Consider the following 15,819-nt stretch of genomic DNA (forward strand, 5'->3'; position numbering starts at 1 on the left):
ATGTGAAATGTCATGTTTTTTTCTGGTGAATACATATAGTTTGAAATAATAAATCGGACTGGAATTGGTTTCAAAGCTACAACCCGCATCTCTGAAGTGAATGAGACGTGAGGAGAGGAAAAATGTAAACGAGTTGGCGTGTAGTGACGCACACTCACAACACCCGTCGAAAGCAAAAAACCCTGTGAAGCTGGGATTTACACTAAACAATAACTATTAGCTGTTTAAAATTGAAATGCATATTTTATAATATTTATTTTTATTATTATTATTTAGAAATTTATTTTTGTTACATTCCAGTTTCATAATTATTGGTCATATTTTTCATCTTAATATTCTTAAAAACCTAAGTTGTGTATTTAGAAGGGATGTACTTGGATTAATTATGCTATTGTCATATATAATCAGTGACATAAAATGGTCTCAAAAAGACAATAATATCGATTTGCCGCTTATGTGAATAATTACCACTGAAAAGTAGGGACACAGTTGTTTGTGAGGCTGGCCTTTTTGGATATGCATTTGTACGAATTTGCCTTTTAGAGGCAAAATTAATGGGAAAAGAGTATTTGAATGAATTATGCAATGTTATTCATCAACATTTGTACTTGTCCTGGAAAGGAAACATGGCTATTGTGTTCCCTATTCATCTTGTCAATTGTCTTTCTAGGCATCAGGTCTTGGTAAAATGAAGCCAAATACCCTTGTTTTGGGATTTAAGTCAAACTGGCTGGAATGTAAACCTCAGAAATTACAAGACTACGTCAGCACAGTGTAGTAAGTACAATAGTCGTTTTTCTCCCCCCAAATTTCCCCCTTAATTTTTTAAGAACGTTTTTTAAATTTATTTTTTTTCTTTTAGCACTGCATTTGACAGCAGCTATGGCATTGCTATTCTAAGAATGATGGATGGAATAGATGTGACTGATGATTTGAAGAGTGCAGGTTTGTACATGTGTTTCATTCAGTGTCCAGAAAATCCTTTGATGCTGCAATTTTGATAAAATTTGAAGATAAATGAAGCTAAAGTTTTATATGTGTCTATTGTGGAGTAGCAGGTGGACCTCGCTCGAATGTAAATCCAGCATTTGACCCAGAAGAAGTTATGCAATCAGAAAAGGATGACAATGACCAAAATTCAGGTGACACATGCTTTGCTACGGTCATTTTGTTTGCACATTATTTATTTGCAGAGGATGACAGAAGAAGTACAGATACTTAAAACATTTATTTAGGTATTAAGTAAATTTACTTTACTTCTGTTACTCTTTATAAACATATTTCACTACATTTCATAGATCCAAGTTGTATAAATTTTTTTTATATGTATCAGTGGGTTCTCAATAGCAAATTGAGATTAAAATTTAAAACAAAACTAGTAAAAATTGGAATACAACAACAACATTTATTTTCAAATTGTAACTGTTTAAAAAAAGAAAAAGAAAAAGGCCAATCATTTTGTTATTTCCATTTGTCTGTGTGCCACTGTCTCAACCTCTACATTATTAGCCTATAGTACCCGAGTTTGCTGAGTTTCGTGATGCATGCTACGTATAGACCAGGGTTCACCAAATGGCGGACCCCGGTCCGAATCCGGACCGCAAGATGCGTCGATCCGGACCGCAAATCCTTTTGACGCAATGAAATAACAAATACTTTTTAACGTTATTATAAAATCCTTTTTATATCAGGCACTTAAAGGCAGCTCAGTAGCGCTATTTGGGTCCTACACCGACCCAGGTTTGAGTGCTGCGCGCCGACACGAACAATCACAGACAGAAAAAAAACAAACAATCACAGACAGATGTGCAGTGAAGAGAGCAGAGAGTGAAAAACAATGGCATTCTCATAAATTAGGAAAGTTGGTGCTGAAAACTTCTTTTTTGAGGTGGGTGGAAAAATACGCATTTATTCTTTCTCATTTGCTCGGAGTCTGTTGCGGTTGTCGAAAGTGGTAACATTAAACGCTATTACGAAACTAGACATAGACACTTTGAAGAAACTTACCCTCAGCAGTACGAGGGAAGTGTGCGAAAAATAAATGAACTAAAAGCCCAATATGAGCGACCCACACGGATCCTCACTCACTTCCACACAAAAACGAGCCTATGAATGTTCACTGGAAATACAGTGGATTTAAGCATAACAAGCCCGTTACAGATGGGGAAATAGTGCATGGATGCTGCGTGAAACATTTTTAGATGGAAAACAAAGACATGAAGTGAGGAAAATAATATTTAAAATGTTAGCTGGAAATGACAAAGCAATTTCTCCCACTAAAGTTCTCAGTCAGATTAATGTATGCAAGTTAACATAAATATAATGTGATTTTTTTTAACTAGGAAGATTATGCTTCCATCTTTAAGTTAAACTCAGTTTAACCTCATTTATTTCATTTGAGCTTATTTACATTTTTATAGACTTAAAGGAACAGTACAAATTAAGAGAGAAAATCCATATGAATTAAGAGAGATTATTCAGAATACATGATAACATTACATTTTGTTCAATAAAAGCAAATATTTACACTAATTTCTTTAGTCTGGAGAAAGCCGTCAATTTATGTTTTTACATGCATTACATAATTGTCCGGACCTTGGCTTGGAGGAGGGTTCATTTCTGGACCTCAAGCTATTTTAATTGAAGACCCCTGCTATAGACCGTTTCATCGTGACACAATTACCTGTCTGAACCTTCGGGTCCGAACTTCAGGTTTCTGTTTTTTCATGGTCTGACTAGTTGCTGAAACTGAACTTTTAAACAAATACCTTGTCGAAATTAACGAATGTTTTGGTTTCATAGGTAATCTACGTGTTGTTTATTTTGCTTTTTATATACATAAAATACTTTAAAAGGACTTTGTTGTTATTTATTCTTAGTAGGGTTGTAACGGTATGAAATTTTCACGGTATGATAATCATCTCAGAAACTATCACGGTGTTCGTAGTTTCACGGTATATGTTATAAAATTATTATTAGTACTATAATCATCCGCTATAATGACCCTTAAATGAATGAAAATAGATATATAAAAAAAAAACTTTTGAAAAAAAAGACGACAATAAAGCTGCATCACTCATTTGAACAAAATAAGAAATAAGTTATTTCTCTTTAGATATCGCCTATGTATAATCAACTTAAAATTGACTTGTAATATAAATCACTTAAATGTGCGTTAGTGTTTTAAGAGAACGAGACGGAGAGCGAGAGGTTACCAGTGTTCACATGTAAACAAAACAGACATGTGCGCTTATAAACAACGCTTTATCAGGCATTATACTGAGATTAACTCTTTCCCCGCCATTGACGAGATATCTCGTCAATTAAGAGAAAACGCTTCCCCGCCAATGACGAGATTTTCCGTGTTTCCGCAATACCGCTATTATCCACCAGGTGGCGCCCTTCCGCAACTTTTTAAACCCGGAAGTATTGCCCTATGGCAAGCTGCTGCATGTCCGTGTCTGTTTTAAAGATCGCTCTGAATGGGATCTCTATGAAAATTCCGTCACAAAAATGGAATTATCTCTGCTTTTTGCTCAAAATATGGTGTTTTTGCAAAAACCTACCCATATTCAAAAGCTGATTGCAAAAGAACCACTAAAGGTAGGATGAAACGTTTTTTGTTTGAAAGCAGAGGGTCTGTTCTTTCATTTGGTATATTGTATGTTTATATATTTAAAGAAGAACATTTTCTGGAAGGCATTAAACTTTGGTGAAAATCATGAAAAACGCTGGCGCTGGCTGGCAACTTTTTTTAAAAACGCTGGCGGTGAAAGAGTTAAACGACAAGAAAATGCCATCAAGACTTTTCTGAAGACAGTTCACTTCAGAGGTGCATTTATATAACAGCTTTGTGTCTGAAAACAAATCGGCCGAAAATTAAACACACATCCTTTTCCGATTTATGGCCGCTTTTCATGACTGGATTTTGGGATTCCCTCTGCATCAAGGAAATAATACTGCTTTAAATTATAAACAAAACACAACTTTATCTGCACAGAGGACGCATGCTTTAAATTGAAACCCCTCATCAGTTTAGGAGAAGCGCTGTTTTGGTTGACGTGCCTCTCACGGAGGAAGCACAGCCATACTTGTGCTCGCTCAATTGGTTAGACTGTCACAAAGCCTCTCTGCATATTTCTCAAATGCACATCGCGATTGGGGTTCGATTTCGATTAATCGCCCAGCCCTAATTCTTAGTAGAGTTTACCTGAAGCTACGTGTTGACCACGAAAGCGGCTTGTTTATGTTGTTACTGCTGAAATCGCCTATACACCTTCAAATATACATGTTCATAAAAATATTTATTCATCTTAATGCCTTGCATTTTATTTCAATTTACATTTTCGAATGTACATATATTTTTTTACATTTTAGAAAATGTTTAATTAGAAATACGAACATCTGCGTCAATGACGTTTATCTTTTTTTCCTTATCTCACATGGCATGACGGCCCAGATTAAAGGTCATTGCGGGCCTAGCTCTGAGATATCTAAAAAAGCCCTTACATTTAAATGTACAATAATATATGAGCATGTTTATTAACAGTAACATACTGTAATATTGACATCAATGATGAACTATTATTTATTGAAATTGTATATATGAGACATTTATATATATTTTTGATAATGAGACATTTAGTAAACTAATATGGTAAAATACAGATGTCATATTAAACTAGACATGCTTTTACATCTTACATGGAAATAGCCCATGGAAATAACAGTAGTTTGGTACCATGTGCCTGGTTCACATGCTTATGGTTATTTTTGCAGGTTTAATGAATTTCATGTCATATTTTTTGTCTCATTCTGCAGATTGTTCTGATGATCTTACTGATGTGCAAGTTAGGACAATTTTTCAGACAAAACAGGGAAGGAAGACCATAGATGTCTATTGGATTGCTGATGATGGAGGTGAGAAACGGATGCTTGAATAATTAAACTACTTAAAGCCCTGCATCACATCAAATATCTTTACTATAAAGTAGCCAAAAAGTATATGTGTATGTCTTTAAAACGTGAATGAAAACATTATTTCTCAGTGTCCATCAAATTTACACAATTCTGTTGCATAAGTTCATTCAAGCTGAGGAGCTGCCAAATTAAATAGTGGCAATCCGTAACATTTTCTCAGTTAACAAAAATCAGTTTGTTATTTAATACGTAGGCAAAAAACAGTGTTTAAAACTTGCGGGCTTGGTGGAACATACGCTAGGTGGATGGGTAAAAATAGATTACTAATATGGATTTAGATCGGATGCAGATGTACTAGGATATACTTTTGTCACGTCAATGTATAATGACAGATCTGCTCTGATTCTGTGAACACAGACATCAGATTCATCTGTGTAGAATAGCAGGGCGAAGTACAATGCACACACAGAACATTACTCCGCAAATAACTGCAATTTTATAATCCAATCAGAGATCCAAGGATCCCCAGAGCAGGCAGAACTGGTCATAGTGTTAGTGATAACAGAGCTCACCCATTTAGAAAAACAACATGTTTTCTAACATGTCAGTTTTTCTGTCACTGGAAATGAGTCTTCTGTTGATTTACGATTGCCTTGTCCTCTGTGATTGGCAGATCAGCTATTAAATTACAGAGTGTGTTGGCATCTGAACACAAAAAACGTGAGTTTAGACTGATCTGTATGCTGTCAAAATGCTCTCGTGGTACTTTGATGTTATGCGCCGATTGGTCTGCAATGCGATAGTAATAGGGAAAACTGGATGACATTTATTAAACACAATGTTATAAGTTTTGAAATGTTAATTTTAACAAAGTTCAGGTCCTCTCTTAGGGCCCTCTGACGGTTCTTAGTGAATACTTTTTGAATGCAGTGTATACACACAATTACACTGTCCTCACATGGAAGCGCATAAGCGCAGATGTACAGTTATTGCAGCTTTTACTATATTACAGTTAATATTTACACAACTGGACTTTAAAACAATTTGCATTCATAAGGGTTTAATTGTCTTTCCTTTCCACTTGAGGGCTTTTTATACACTGCTTAACCCCCAGGGTAATTTTGTTCTAAACCCGCTTTTAACCCTTGGTTGATGAGGGTTTTACACTTGTAATGTAGAAGATCCCTGAAATTAACCTAAACCACCACTTTTTTTAGCATCACTTTTGCGGGGTCAGAAACTGAATGGACATACAGTACCTCATATCACAATCTGTGTAAAAAGTTACAGCAACTCTTTATGCAGTGTAAACAGTCCATTTGAGGGAAATGTAAGAAATTCTGTCAAAGATGATGAAAAACTCCTGAACTGTAGAATCACATTCCTTTTACATATTATGCTATATACCTACCTTGTTTTACATTTCAGGTATGTGTATTAAATGCAAATATATTATTTCTGAAATCCAATATCAATCGATTTCCATAGTCAACCACAAAGCAGCTTAGATGTACAATTGTGCAATAATGACTTTTTAGTGCCACACTGTGACTGAACAGTGTTACATCCTTCTAGTCCTCACCAACATTTTGGCAACAAGGACTTTTGACAACCCAGGTTAAAAATATATATATATAGTTGATCTTATAAAAGCGAATATTCCATTTTTAGTTTATTTAAATCAGTGGTTCTCAAACTTTGCAGTGCTCCCAAAGAAAGCTATGACATAAAACAGTCTCAAACTTAGAATTTAAATATATTAAATAAAATATATTAAATTATTAAATACAATGTAGTGCTGTTGCTTGGTGGGTATATTTTTCTGAGGTTTGATTACACAGAATTTTCATTTAGCCATTTAACAGACACTTTTATCCAAAGCAACTTAAAAGAAACAATAAAGCGATTTGTCATAAGGGGGCAATAATACAAGTTTTCATTATTCCAGAACAATAACTGTTAAGAGAGTTAGTAATATTTTTTTTATTTAAGATAGAAGATGTGGAAATGCAGTAAATATCAATTTGTCACATATTTTTGGAAGAGATGAGTTTTTAGTTGTTTTTTGAATGTTGCAAGAGATGTGGCAGACTGGACTTCTATAGGAAGATCATTCCACAACGGAAGAGAAGTGAAGGAAAATGATCGAAAATGTAATTTAGTGAAGGTACGGCAAGGCGGCACTCGTTTGCTGAACGTAAAGTTCTGGATGGGGTGTAGGAATGCAGGAAATTTAAAGTATGCCAGTGTCAGTTCTGTAGGTGAGCAGTAGTGACTTATACCTGACACAGGGTTCAGTCGGTAGCCAGTGGAGAAAGAGCGGCATTACATGAGCCCTTTGGGCTCCTGGAAGATGAGTGGAGCTGTTGAACTCTGAACCAATTGTAGTGGTATGATAGGTCGTGCAGGAAGACCAACAAGGAGAGCATTGCAGTAGTCCAACCTAGATATTTCCAAGGCCAGGATCAGGAGTTGTGCAGCAACTGGGGCAATCTCGCACACCCAGTTTAAAAACCACTAATTTAAAAGGGGGGGTTTAATGGTATTTCAAGCATTCTGACTTATTAACACAGTTATAGAGTTGTTTCCTCATGCTAAATGTAGGCAAAGTGTCAAAAATGCAGTTGGGCGTGTTTCAGAGTATTTCTGTGCCGAATGCACTTCGCCAGGGTTCGTACAAGTTTCGGCTAATTTTTTTCGATTACGGTTCTAACTGACGTTTCAGGGGTTTTCGATACGTATCACTTCTTTATATGGGCTTCCGCCGGAAAACTTCCCCTGGAAAACCCCGCCCAGCCGTCAGTCAGCGGGAGACGCTAGAGCTTGCTAACAGCTTATCACGCCACTCAGCTTTGTTTAATTTCAAAAGTCAACAATGGCACAACAAGAAGTGTGTTTTTGGATGTAAGGAGAAGACATCCAGCCTTCTGGAAACAATGGATATAGTTTATTATCCGGATTAGCAGCGGAGTTTTGCGTGTGTGTGTTTGATGCGGTGGATTTTCATGACGAGTTACACGCGGTAAGTAAGACTTCTGTATTATGTTGGAAATAGGCGCGTGTATATTATATAAATGACACGAACATGTAGTGAATCATAAGTTAAAACAGTGTTGTATAGTGTTGCATGACTCGTACTCGCTCCTCCCGTGTTATAACTCCTCCTTCTTCATTTTTTCGTACGTTATCGGAAAGATTCGGTAAAGCTAATCTTTCTTTTATAAATCTGATTAAACTAAAGACTCTTCAGAGATATAAAGGATGTCATACTACTCCATAGGTACTCCAGATTAATATCAGAAATGCAGAAACAGCGTGTGTTACGTGAGCTTTAAATGAAATGTAATAAGAAAGGTATTATTTTTTTAATCATCAAGACTTTTATTAGTATGTAAGCACAAGCTTAGGCTATATCAACTACAGCCTTACTTTATATCTTGTATTTTTTGTCAAAAACGTCAGGCAATGTGTGTATAACAAACATAGTACAGAGCAGAAGCCAGATTATGCCATATAATGTGTTGGAGTAATATTTTGTGATCCTAGTAAAGTATTCCAGATGGTAGTCTGCTGCTTTCTTTTCAGCATAGTACTAGTACCAACCACATACTGTTCATTGAGTGTTACGTCCGTGTAGGTGTGTCTTTGTTGTGTCTATTTTGTTTTTCTCTCTCTCCCCGCTGTCTCTCCCCAGATCCAATCATTCCACTATATAAATGACGTCACACTCCACTCCACCAATCGCCATTCTCCCACAGTTTTAAAAGGACGCCAGTTCAAAATGCGCATCAGTCATATCGGCTCATGATCAAGTTCTTCAGTAAAAAATAAAAAACAGCAGAACATTCGGGACAAAAACGGGAATTGGAATAAGAATAAACTGAAATACACAGGCGGGACAAAATATAACAAGCAAACAAACAGTCCATAATAACAAAGGGCTCTTAATATTAAACAGAAGAACTGTATCATGAGCCGATATGACTGATGCGCGTTTTGAACTGGCGTCCTTTTAAAACTGTCGGTGAATGGCAGTTGGTGGAATGGGGGGTGACGTCATTTATATAGTGAAATGATTGGATCTGGGGAGAGACAGCGGGGAGAGAGAGAAAAACAAAATAGACACAACAAAGACACACCTTGAGCATATGCAAACAATTATCAGGGAAACATCAGAACAGTATGTTGCTGGATAAATAGTGGGCTATATGATATGCATAAACTACACACACACATGTTGCAATAACTTTTAAATTAGGCCTTCTAATACATTTCATGGGATACAGTACATATCAGTCTGATTGCGAATTCTTTCCTTCAGGTCTGACTCTTTTAATACCGTATTTGATAACCAGAAGAAACCGCTGGAAAAAGACCAAAATCAGAGTGTTCCTTATAGGAGATCAGGAGACAATGGGGGAATACCGTAAAGAGTAAGTTATATCTAGTTTTAGTTATAGTTTTGATATGCAGAAATGAACTGATCTTTGCTGTACTTTTTTCTTGTTACAGCATGAAAACGCTTTTGAAAAAATTCCGTCTGGAAATTCAGGACGTCATTGTGATAACAGATGTGGACAAAGAGCCACTTGCTAAAAAGTAAGACACAAACATGCTAATACTTGGACATGGAAACATGCATGCAAGAACATAGAGGCTACAGATGTTTTTTCCTCTTTTAATGTAGTGTGCAGCGGTATGAGGAGAACATGTCCCAGTTCAGGCTGAATGAAGAACAGGCAGCAGGGGACATCCAGGAACTCAAGAGACTTAGTCCATGGAAAGTTTCAAACAAAGACCTTGAGTTCATGAAACCCAAGGTGTGTGTGTGTTTCTGGCTCTCTTAAAGGCATAAATGTAACTATGCTCAAATTTAAATGTAGGCATTTGGCAGACACATGGTAAAGCTAATATTGACTAATATTGAGTAATGTCATGTCAAAGATTGAATTTAAGTGAAATCATTGATTGAAATCAAACTTTGATGCTCCTGATCCAATAATTAAATTTAAGATTTCAGCCTGGATTTTACAGACAGGGTCACACTTTACCAGCATGTGTTTTGAACCTATTACTTTGTTGTTCCAAGGTTGTAAAGTACAACCTGAGCTACAGTATAAAAACATATTTTTCTATTTAACATCTTTAGGTGGAGAGATCTGTGCGACTAAATGAAATCATTAAGAGGAACTCAATACATGCCGCTCTGGTTGTAATGTGAGTATAGATGCATACAAATAGTACAGACCCTGTTGAAAAAAACAGCATAGCTGGTCATTGTATCACAATGTTCTCAGTTAAGTTTTTTAAACAAATGCAGATAGAACAGATCATCTAATGTAGTCGTGGAAGAATTTGATTTGAAAGGAAAAGTTCATATTGAAATTAGTTGATGGGAGATAACTTTGATATTTGAGAAAAGCTGAGCATAGTTTGAGACATTAAGTGCCTTTACATGCAGTCTTACACTGATGAGGCCTATGCTTAAATGAATAGTCTACTCATTTTCAATATTAAACTATGTTATTACCTTAACTAAGAAGAGTTGATACATACCTCTATCATCTTAGTGCATGCACGTAAGCGCTGGGGCGCGCTGCGACACTTCGATAGCATTTAGCTTAGCCCCATTCATTTAATGGTACCAAACAGAGATAAAGTTAGAAGTGACCAAACACATCAACGTTTTTCCTATTTAAGACGAGTAGTTATACAAGCAAGTATGGTGGTACAAAATAAAATGTAGCGCTTTTCTGAGCGGATTTAAAAGGGTAACTATATTGTATGGCGGAATAGCACTTTTGGGAGTACTTCGACTCGCCTGAAAAATCCGCTCCCCTTCTCCCTCTCATAATGGGAGAGGGAGAGTGTTACTGCACCGAGTCGAAGTACTCCCAAAAGTGCTATTCCGCCATACAATATAGTTACCCTTTTAAATCCGCTCAGAAAAGTGCTACGTTTTATTTTGTGCCACCATATTTGCTCGTATAACTACTCGTCTTAAATAGGAAAAAAGTTGATGTGTTTGGTCACAACTGTGATGTTATTTTTTTCTTTTGATGTGGCTCTTTGGATTTAGGAAACACTGATCTTATTTTTTATATTAATTTTGTATTCATAATACATTTTTGTTACAGTTCTCTTCCGGTCCCTGAAGTTAATTGCCCTAGTTCCCTCTATATGGCGTGGATGGAAGCGTTAAGCTATGGCATCCACTGTCCTGTCCTGCTCATTCGAGGAAATCAAGAAAACGTCATGACCTTCTACTGCCAGTAAAACATACACACAAATACACTGCATTAAAAAATTGCTCTCAGTTTTAAATAACAGTGTAGACCACACAATGTATGATTACTATCCACAAGTATGAACAAAAGGATTACCAATTCACAAGTTCAACAACAGTATGACTAAATTCATATTGTTTGTAGTATATTAGTAGTCTAAATAGATGTAATCTACATTATCTTTCAAAAGTTCAAGGTCACCTATTCACTCAATATTTTTTAACAGTTTAAAATAGTAGGGTCTTGACATTAACACCAGCCAACCTGGTGGATTTTATCAGTGATGTGTAAACACAGTTTTAATGAAGTTAAAATGACCATATACTGTATATTTACATATTTCCTGTATAGTCTGTTTGTATCTTCTCTAATAAAAAAACACATATAACAACAAAGTACATATATATGTACAAAACCCCCACAATATTCAGAACAAAATGGCTTCTTGAGGCAAAAGTCAGTATCTTGTCACTTATTTTATTTTTAATAGTACATACAAAGTTTGCTGTATTTTTCGTATTGTAATAAAGATGCTGGCAAATAATTATATATTGTCACTGTACCTAAAAACAACTAATCTAACGGTGGCATTATCAGTCCATTCCCTTGCGTGCTAGTGTCCAACGTCACATAACACTGTATCCAATATACCTCTGTGGAGAAGTGAACAAAATGAGCATGAAACAACATTCATTTAAACAGTCCTTTGTTCTTCTGGAGGTCAGGATCCAAATGTATTAAATGTGTTTTAGAGATTTTAATAATTTGATATCCATTAAAAACTGTTAAGTATGAGGTCTCAAACCATTGCGTTTTTTCATGTCTGTTTTAATATCACTGATCCACATATTAATTTCTTTTGCACTTTGGTTTTGCTCTCTACAATATTGTATTTTATGAATACAATGAAAATGTTTCAGACTGTTATTTTTTAATTATTACATGTATTACATGCTGCTCCATTTTTTTTATAAGCCATATGTTTTCATGAAAATAAGGCTCAACACACAACCTCAGCAAAGCTAAATAGTTGATGACTTATAGTGTTTTGCAATTTAATGTAGCCTTGATTCGGGTGTGAACCATGTTCATTTACATTTAAAACGTTCTAGCTCAAGTAAATTTTAGCTAACCATCGTCAGCTTTAATCATATTAAACATAATTACCTAGCAACAAAATTGTGGTCATTAAAAATGCTGAATGGCTTGTAATATTGGAAAACCACTAGCCACAGTGGCTGGTCAAGTAAACTTATTAAAACTATAGAATGACACAAACGGAACTACAGGAATTATGTTGTAAAAAATCTAAATCAAAACTTGTTATATTTTTGTTTTGTCAAAGTAATAATCCTTTGTTTAAAATTTGAATTAAAAAAAATGTATGACACTTTATCAGCCAGTATCTTGTGTCTCACCATGAAATGCTTTCAGTACTGGAGGTGTTCCCATCTATTCTAGGATCTTATTGGCTGGGCTCTTAAAGTAATCTATTTCAGTTTTATTAAATAAAAGTTTTATTTTGCAATGAAATACACAAACAATTTAAGCATATACAAAAGGTTTGTAAGTTCAAGAGAAACATTTCACAAACATATATATATATATATACACACACACACATATATATATATATATATATATATATATATATATATAGCTTGATAAAGTTATGTTCATTTACCAGTTAAGGTAAATAGCAGATCTGGCTTAGTTGTTCAAACACCATTCGAACAGGGTATATAGTCCCCCACAGACCATGTGATTATTGGAAGGTACATAATATAAAATATATTGCAAACTCTGGTGGAGGAATACTCCTTAATTTCGGGATTCTGATTTCAGGGTAGAATTTACTTGCTGTTCTGCACGTTTTCATGCAAATTATATGAAATGTTTATATTTATTTAACTCTTTTTTACCTTGATTTTATTAATCAAAAATACATTATTTAGAAAATGTTACAATTTTACTGCATATTAATACTGTTATGTTTATGAATTACAAATGTGTTGTTGATCTGTTTTCAAAGTGAAAATTACAGTTGAATGCAATTAATAATGTCAATTTTTATTAATTGTTAACATAAAAACCAAGCATAACAAAGAAGAATGTAAAATGAGTGATCATAACATACTGTAGAATGTAATCATTTTCAAATAAACACAAAAATGAATCTTAGTGTGTGCTCTTGGTGAGTGTTGCCCTCTTTAACAAAAAAAACAACAGACTTTTAATAAGCTGCAGTCCATACTATTTTTCAATTAAAAATAAACAAAAATCATTAATAAAGAAAAAAAAACGTATTCCATTTTACCCGATCCATAATGGTAAGCTTATGCTGATTTAAAAAAAAAACTTTTTTTTTTAAATTATTCAGTCTTTGCATGATTATGCCTGTTAAAAGAAAGAAGAGAACCCGGCCATTTCATTGCATATCTGTGCTCCGGATGGGGAACTGTTTGTAGCTTGTTTATCAGTTGCTTAGAGTTTAAAAGTGTCATCTAGATGGTGGGGTTGATTGTAAAGTTTTAAACAATAATCATCTGGGAACATCATGTAAATGTATTATGTCCTTACACCTGGGGAATCATCTCTTGTTAAATCAGTAAAAGCTCAAACTGCGGAGAAGGAATGCGACAGAGCTCATGCTTAAATGAGAGTTATATCAGAAAGGATTTTCTACATCTGGGGCCTCATTTATAAAGTGTATTTATTTAGAGTCTGGCCAAGCTCCATTGCAAAGCGTTACTTCCGTTAAGGAGGGTCCTCTTTTGAAGTTTAAAACTATTGGATCTGCCCAGAGTCACTTAGGATCTGCCATAGGCGATCGCTTACGTGTGGTCGTGACGTATATCATGCGCCGAAACCGTCCGGAAACACTAATCAGACCAACAAAACTTAGCAAACCTGGTTCTTGCTCCAGCTTTAACTTCTGTATATTCTGCAGTTTTGCAACAACGGACCGAATAGCTTTTCTCACATCTTTCTCTGCTGCCATTACTGAACTACAACTCAAACTGATGCACAACCTCAATGTCATCATTCTTAGCCACACCCCTCTGTTCGCTGATTGGACATGCAGATTTTTGCAGGAGAAAATGAAACTATACACAGCAGTCCCAGACGTAGTACTGAAGTGAAATGAAAATTAAGCGGAAGCACGTAGGAGGGCGGAGCCAGGCTAATGTAGGATGGCTTCTACGCATCATTTAATTAATGAGGCCCCAGGTCAGTGTTCATGACTCCACTTTTTCTGAAATCTGGTGTTACTTTTACGCCAGAAGTAATGGGACACACACGTCTCGTCAGTCCATAGAGTATTTTCCCAAAAGTCAGGGAGATCATCAAGATGTTTTTTTAGCAGTTTTCATCTTGGAACTCTGCCAGGCAGGCCATTTTTGCCCAGTCTCTTTCTTATGGTGGAGTCATGCACTCTGACCATAACTGAGGCAAGTGAGGCCTGCAGTTATTTGGATGTTGTTGTGGGGCCTTTTGTGACCTCTTGGATGAATCGCTGTGCTCTTGAGGTAAACACTTTTTCACACAGGGCCATATTGTTTTGAACTTTGTTTTTCCTTAATCATAAAACCATTTAAAAACTGAATGTTGTGTTCAGTTGAGTTTTAGCTTTGAATAATAATCATTTGTTTGATTATCTGAAATATGTTTTTTTAATATTTGTCAAACTTTAGTAAGAAATTTGGAGGGGGACAACTCTTTTTCACACCACTGTATCTAGTAAAAATCCTCTTGACACCAATTGGTTAGGGGAAAGTGTGTTATCTCTGCACCTCTATCGGCACCAAATGGAATTGCAGAAATAAATATAGCTGCAAGCAGCAATCATCTGGGTTCAATCACTTTTAAGACCTTAAAGTGCATGTCTAAAAAGATTATGTACGAACAAATCTGTTAAACAGCAATTCTAACATGTAATGTGTGTTGTTTTATTGCTTTTACAGGGCTCCAGACTAACTTTTTTTACAAGGAGCACAGTGTCCCCCAACTGAAAATTTTAGGGGCGCAACCAAAATTTAGGAGCACAATGTAAATCAACATGCTAACCAAATAATCACTTTCTACAAATTTCCTCTGTATTACTAATACATATGGTAGATGCAGAAAGTATAATGTGCTGTTTCAAATTCAGTGTCACAACAGAAAAAAAGGTCAAATTTACTTGTCGCACATGTGCGACTGGATATAAAATTCAGTGGCACACTCTCAAATTTTGGTGGCAAAATGTCACCATTTGGTGGCAGTCTGGAGCCCTGTTTTAAACACTTCCCTCCCCATTATCTAAACAGATGTCCGTCCCTGAACTCAACCATACGTCTGCATCTTCCTTGCACATCCAAAAGCATTAACCTTGAAAAGTCATAAAACTGGCACAGAAAAGATAAAGGGATAGTTCACCCAAAAATGAAATTTCTTGTTGTTACAAACCTGTATAAATCTCTTTGTTCTGATTAACACAAATATATTTTGAGTAATGTCTGTAAGCAAACCAACTATGAGCCCCATTCACTTCCATAGTAGGAAAAAGAAAACTATGGAGGCGAATGGGACTTATGAACAGCATGGTTTCAAACATTACTCAAAATAGCTT

General features: G+C 35.6%; 1 protein-coding gene across 1 annotated transcript in view; it reads left to right on the forward strand.

Moving 5' to 3' along the window:
• Window positions 1-13,391, forward strand: part of LOC135783568 (solute carrier family 12 member 3-like) — a 32,143-nt gene extending 18,752 nt beyond the window's left edge. The window contains exons 18-26 of the mRNA XM_065294326.2: window positions 671-777; window positions 863-945; window positions 1,056-1,142; window positions 4,822-4,920; window positions 9,242-9,353; window positions 9,433-9,519; window positions 9,608-9,740; window positions 10,070-10,137; window positions 11,058-13,391. Of these exons, the coding sequence (XP_065150398.1) occupies window positions 671-777; window positions 863-945; window positions 1,056-1,142; window positions 4,822-4,920; window positions 9,242-9,353; window positions 9,433-9,519; window positions 9,608-9,740; window positions 10,070-10,137; window positions 11,058-11,196 (915 nt within the window). The 3' untranslated portion in view covers window positions 11,197-13,391. The remainder of the gene's footprint in view (window positions 1-670; window positions 778-862; window positions 946-1,055; window positions 1,143-4,821; window positions 4,921-9,241; window positions 9,354-9,432; window positions 9,520-9,607; window positions 9,741-10,069; window positions 10,138-11,057) is intronic.
• Window positions 13,392-15,819: the final 2,428 nt, after the last annotated feature.

The sequence above is a fragment of the Paramisgurnus dabryanus genome, chromosome 2 (assembly GCF_030506205.2).
Source record: "Paramisgurnus dabryanus chromosome 2, PD_genome_1.1, whole genome shotgun sequence".
Taxonomy (NCBI): Eukaryota; Metazoa; Chordata; class Actinopteri; order Cypriniformes; family Cobitidae; genus Paramisgurnus; species Paramisgurnus dabryanus.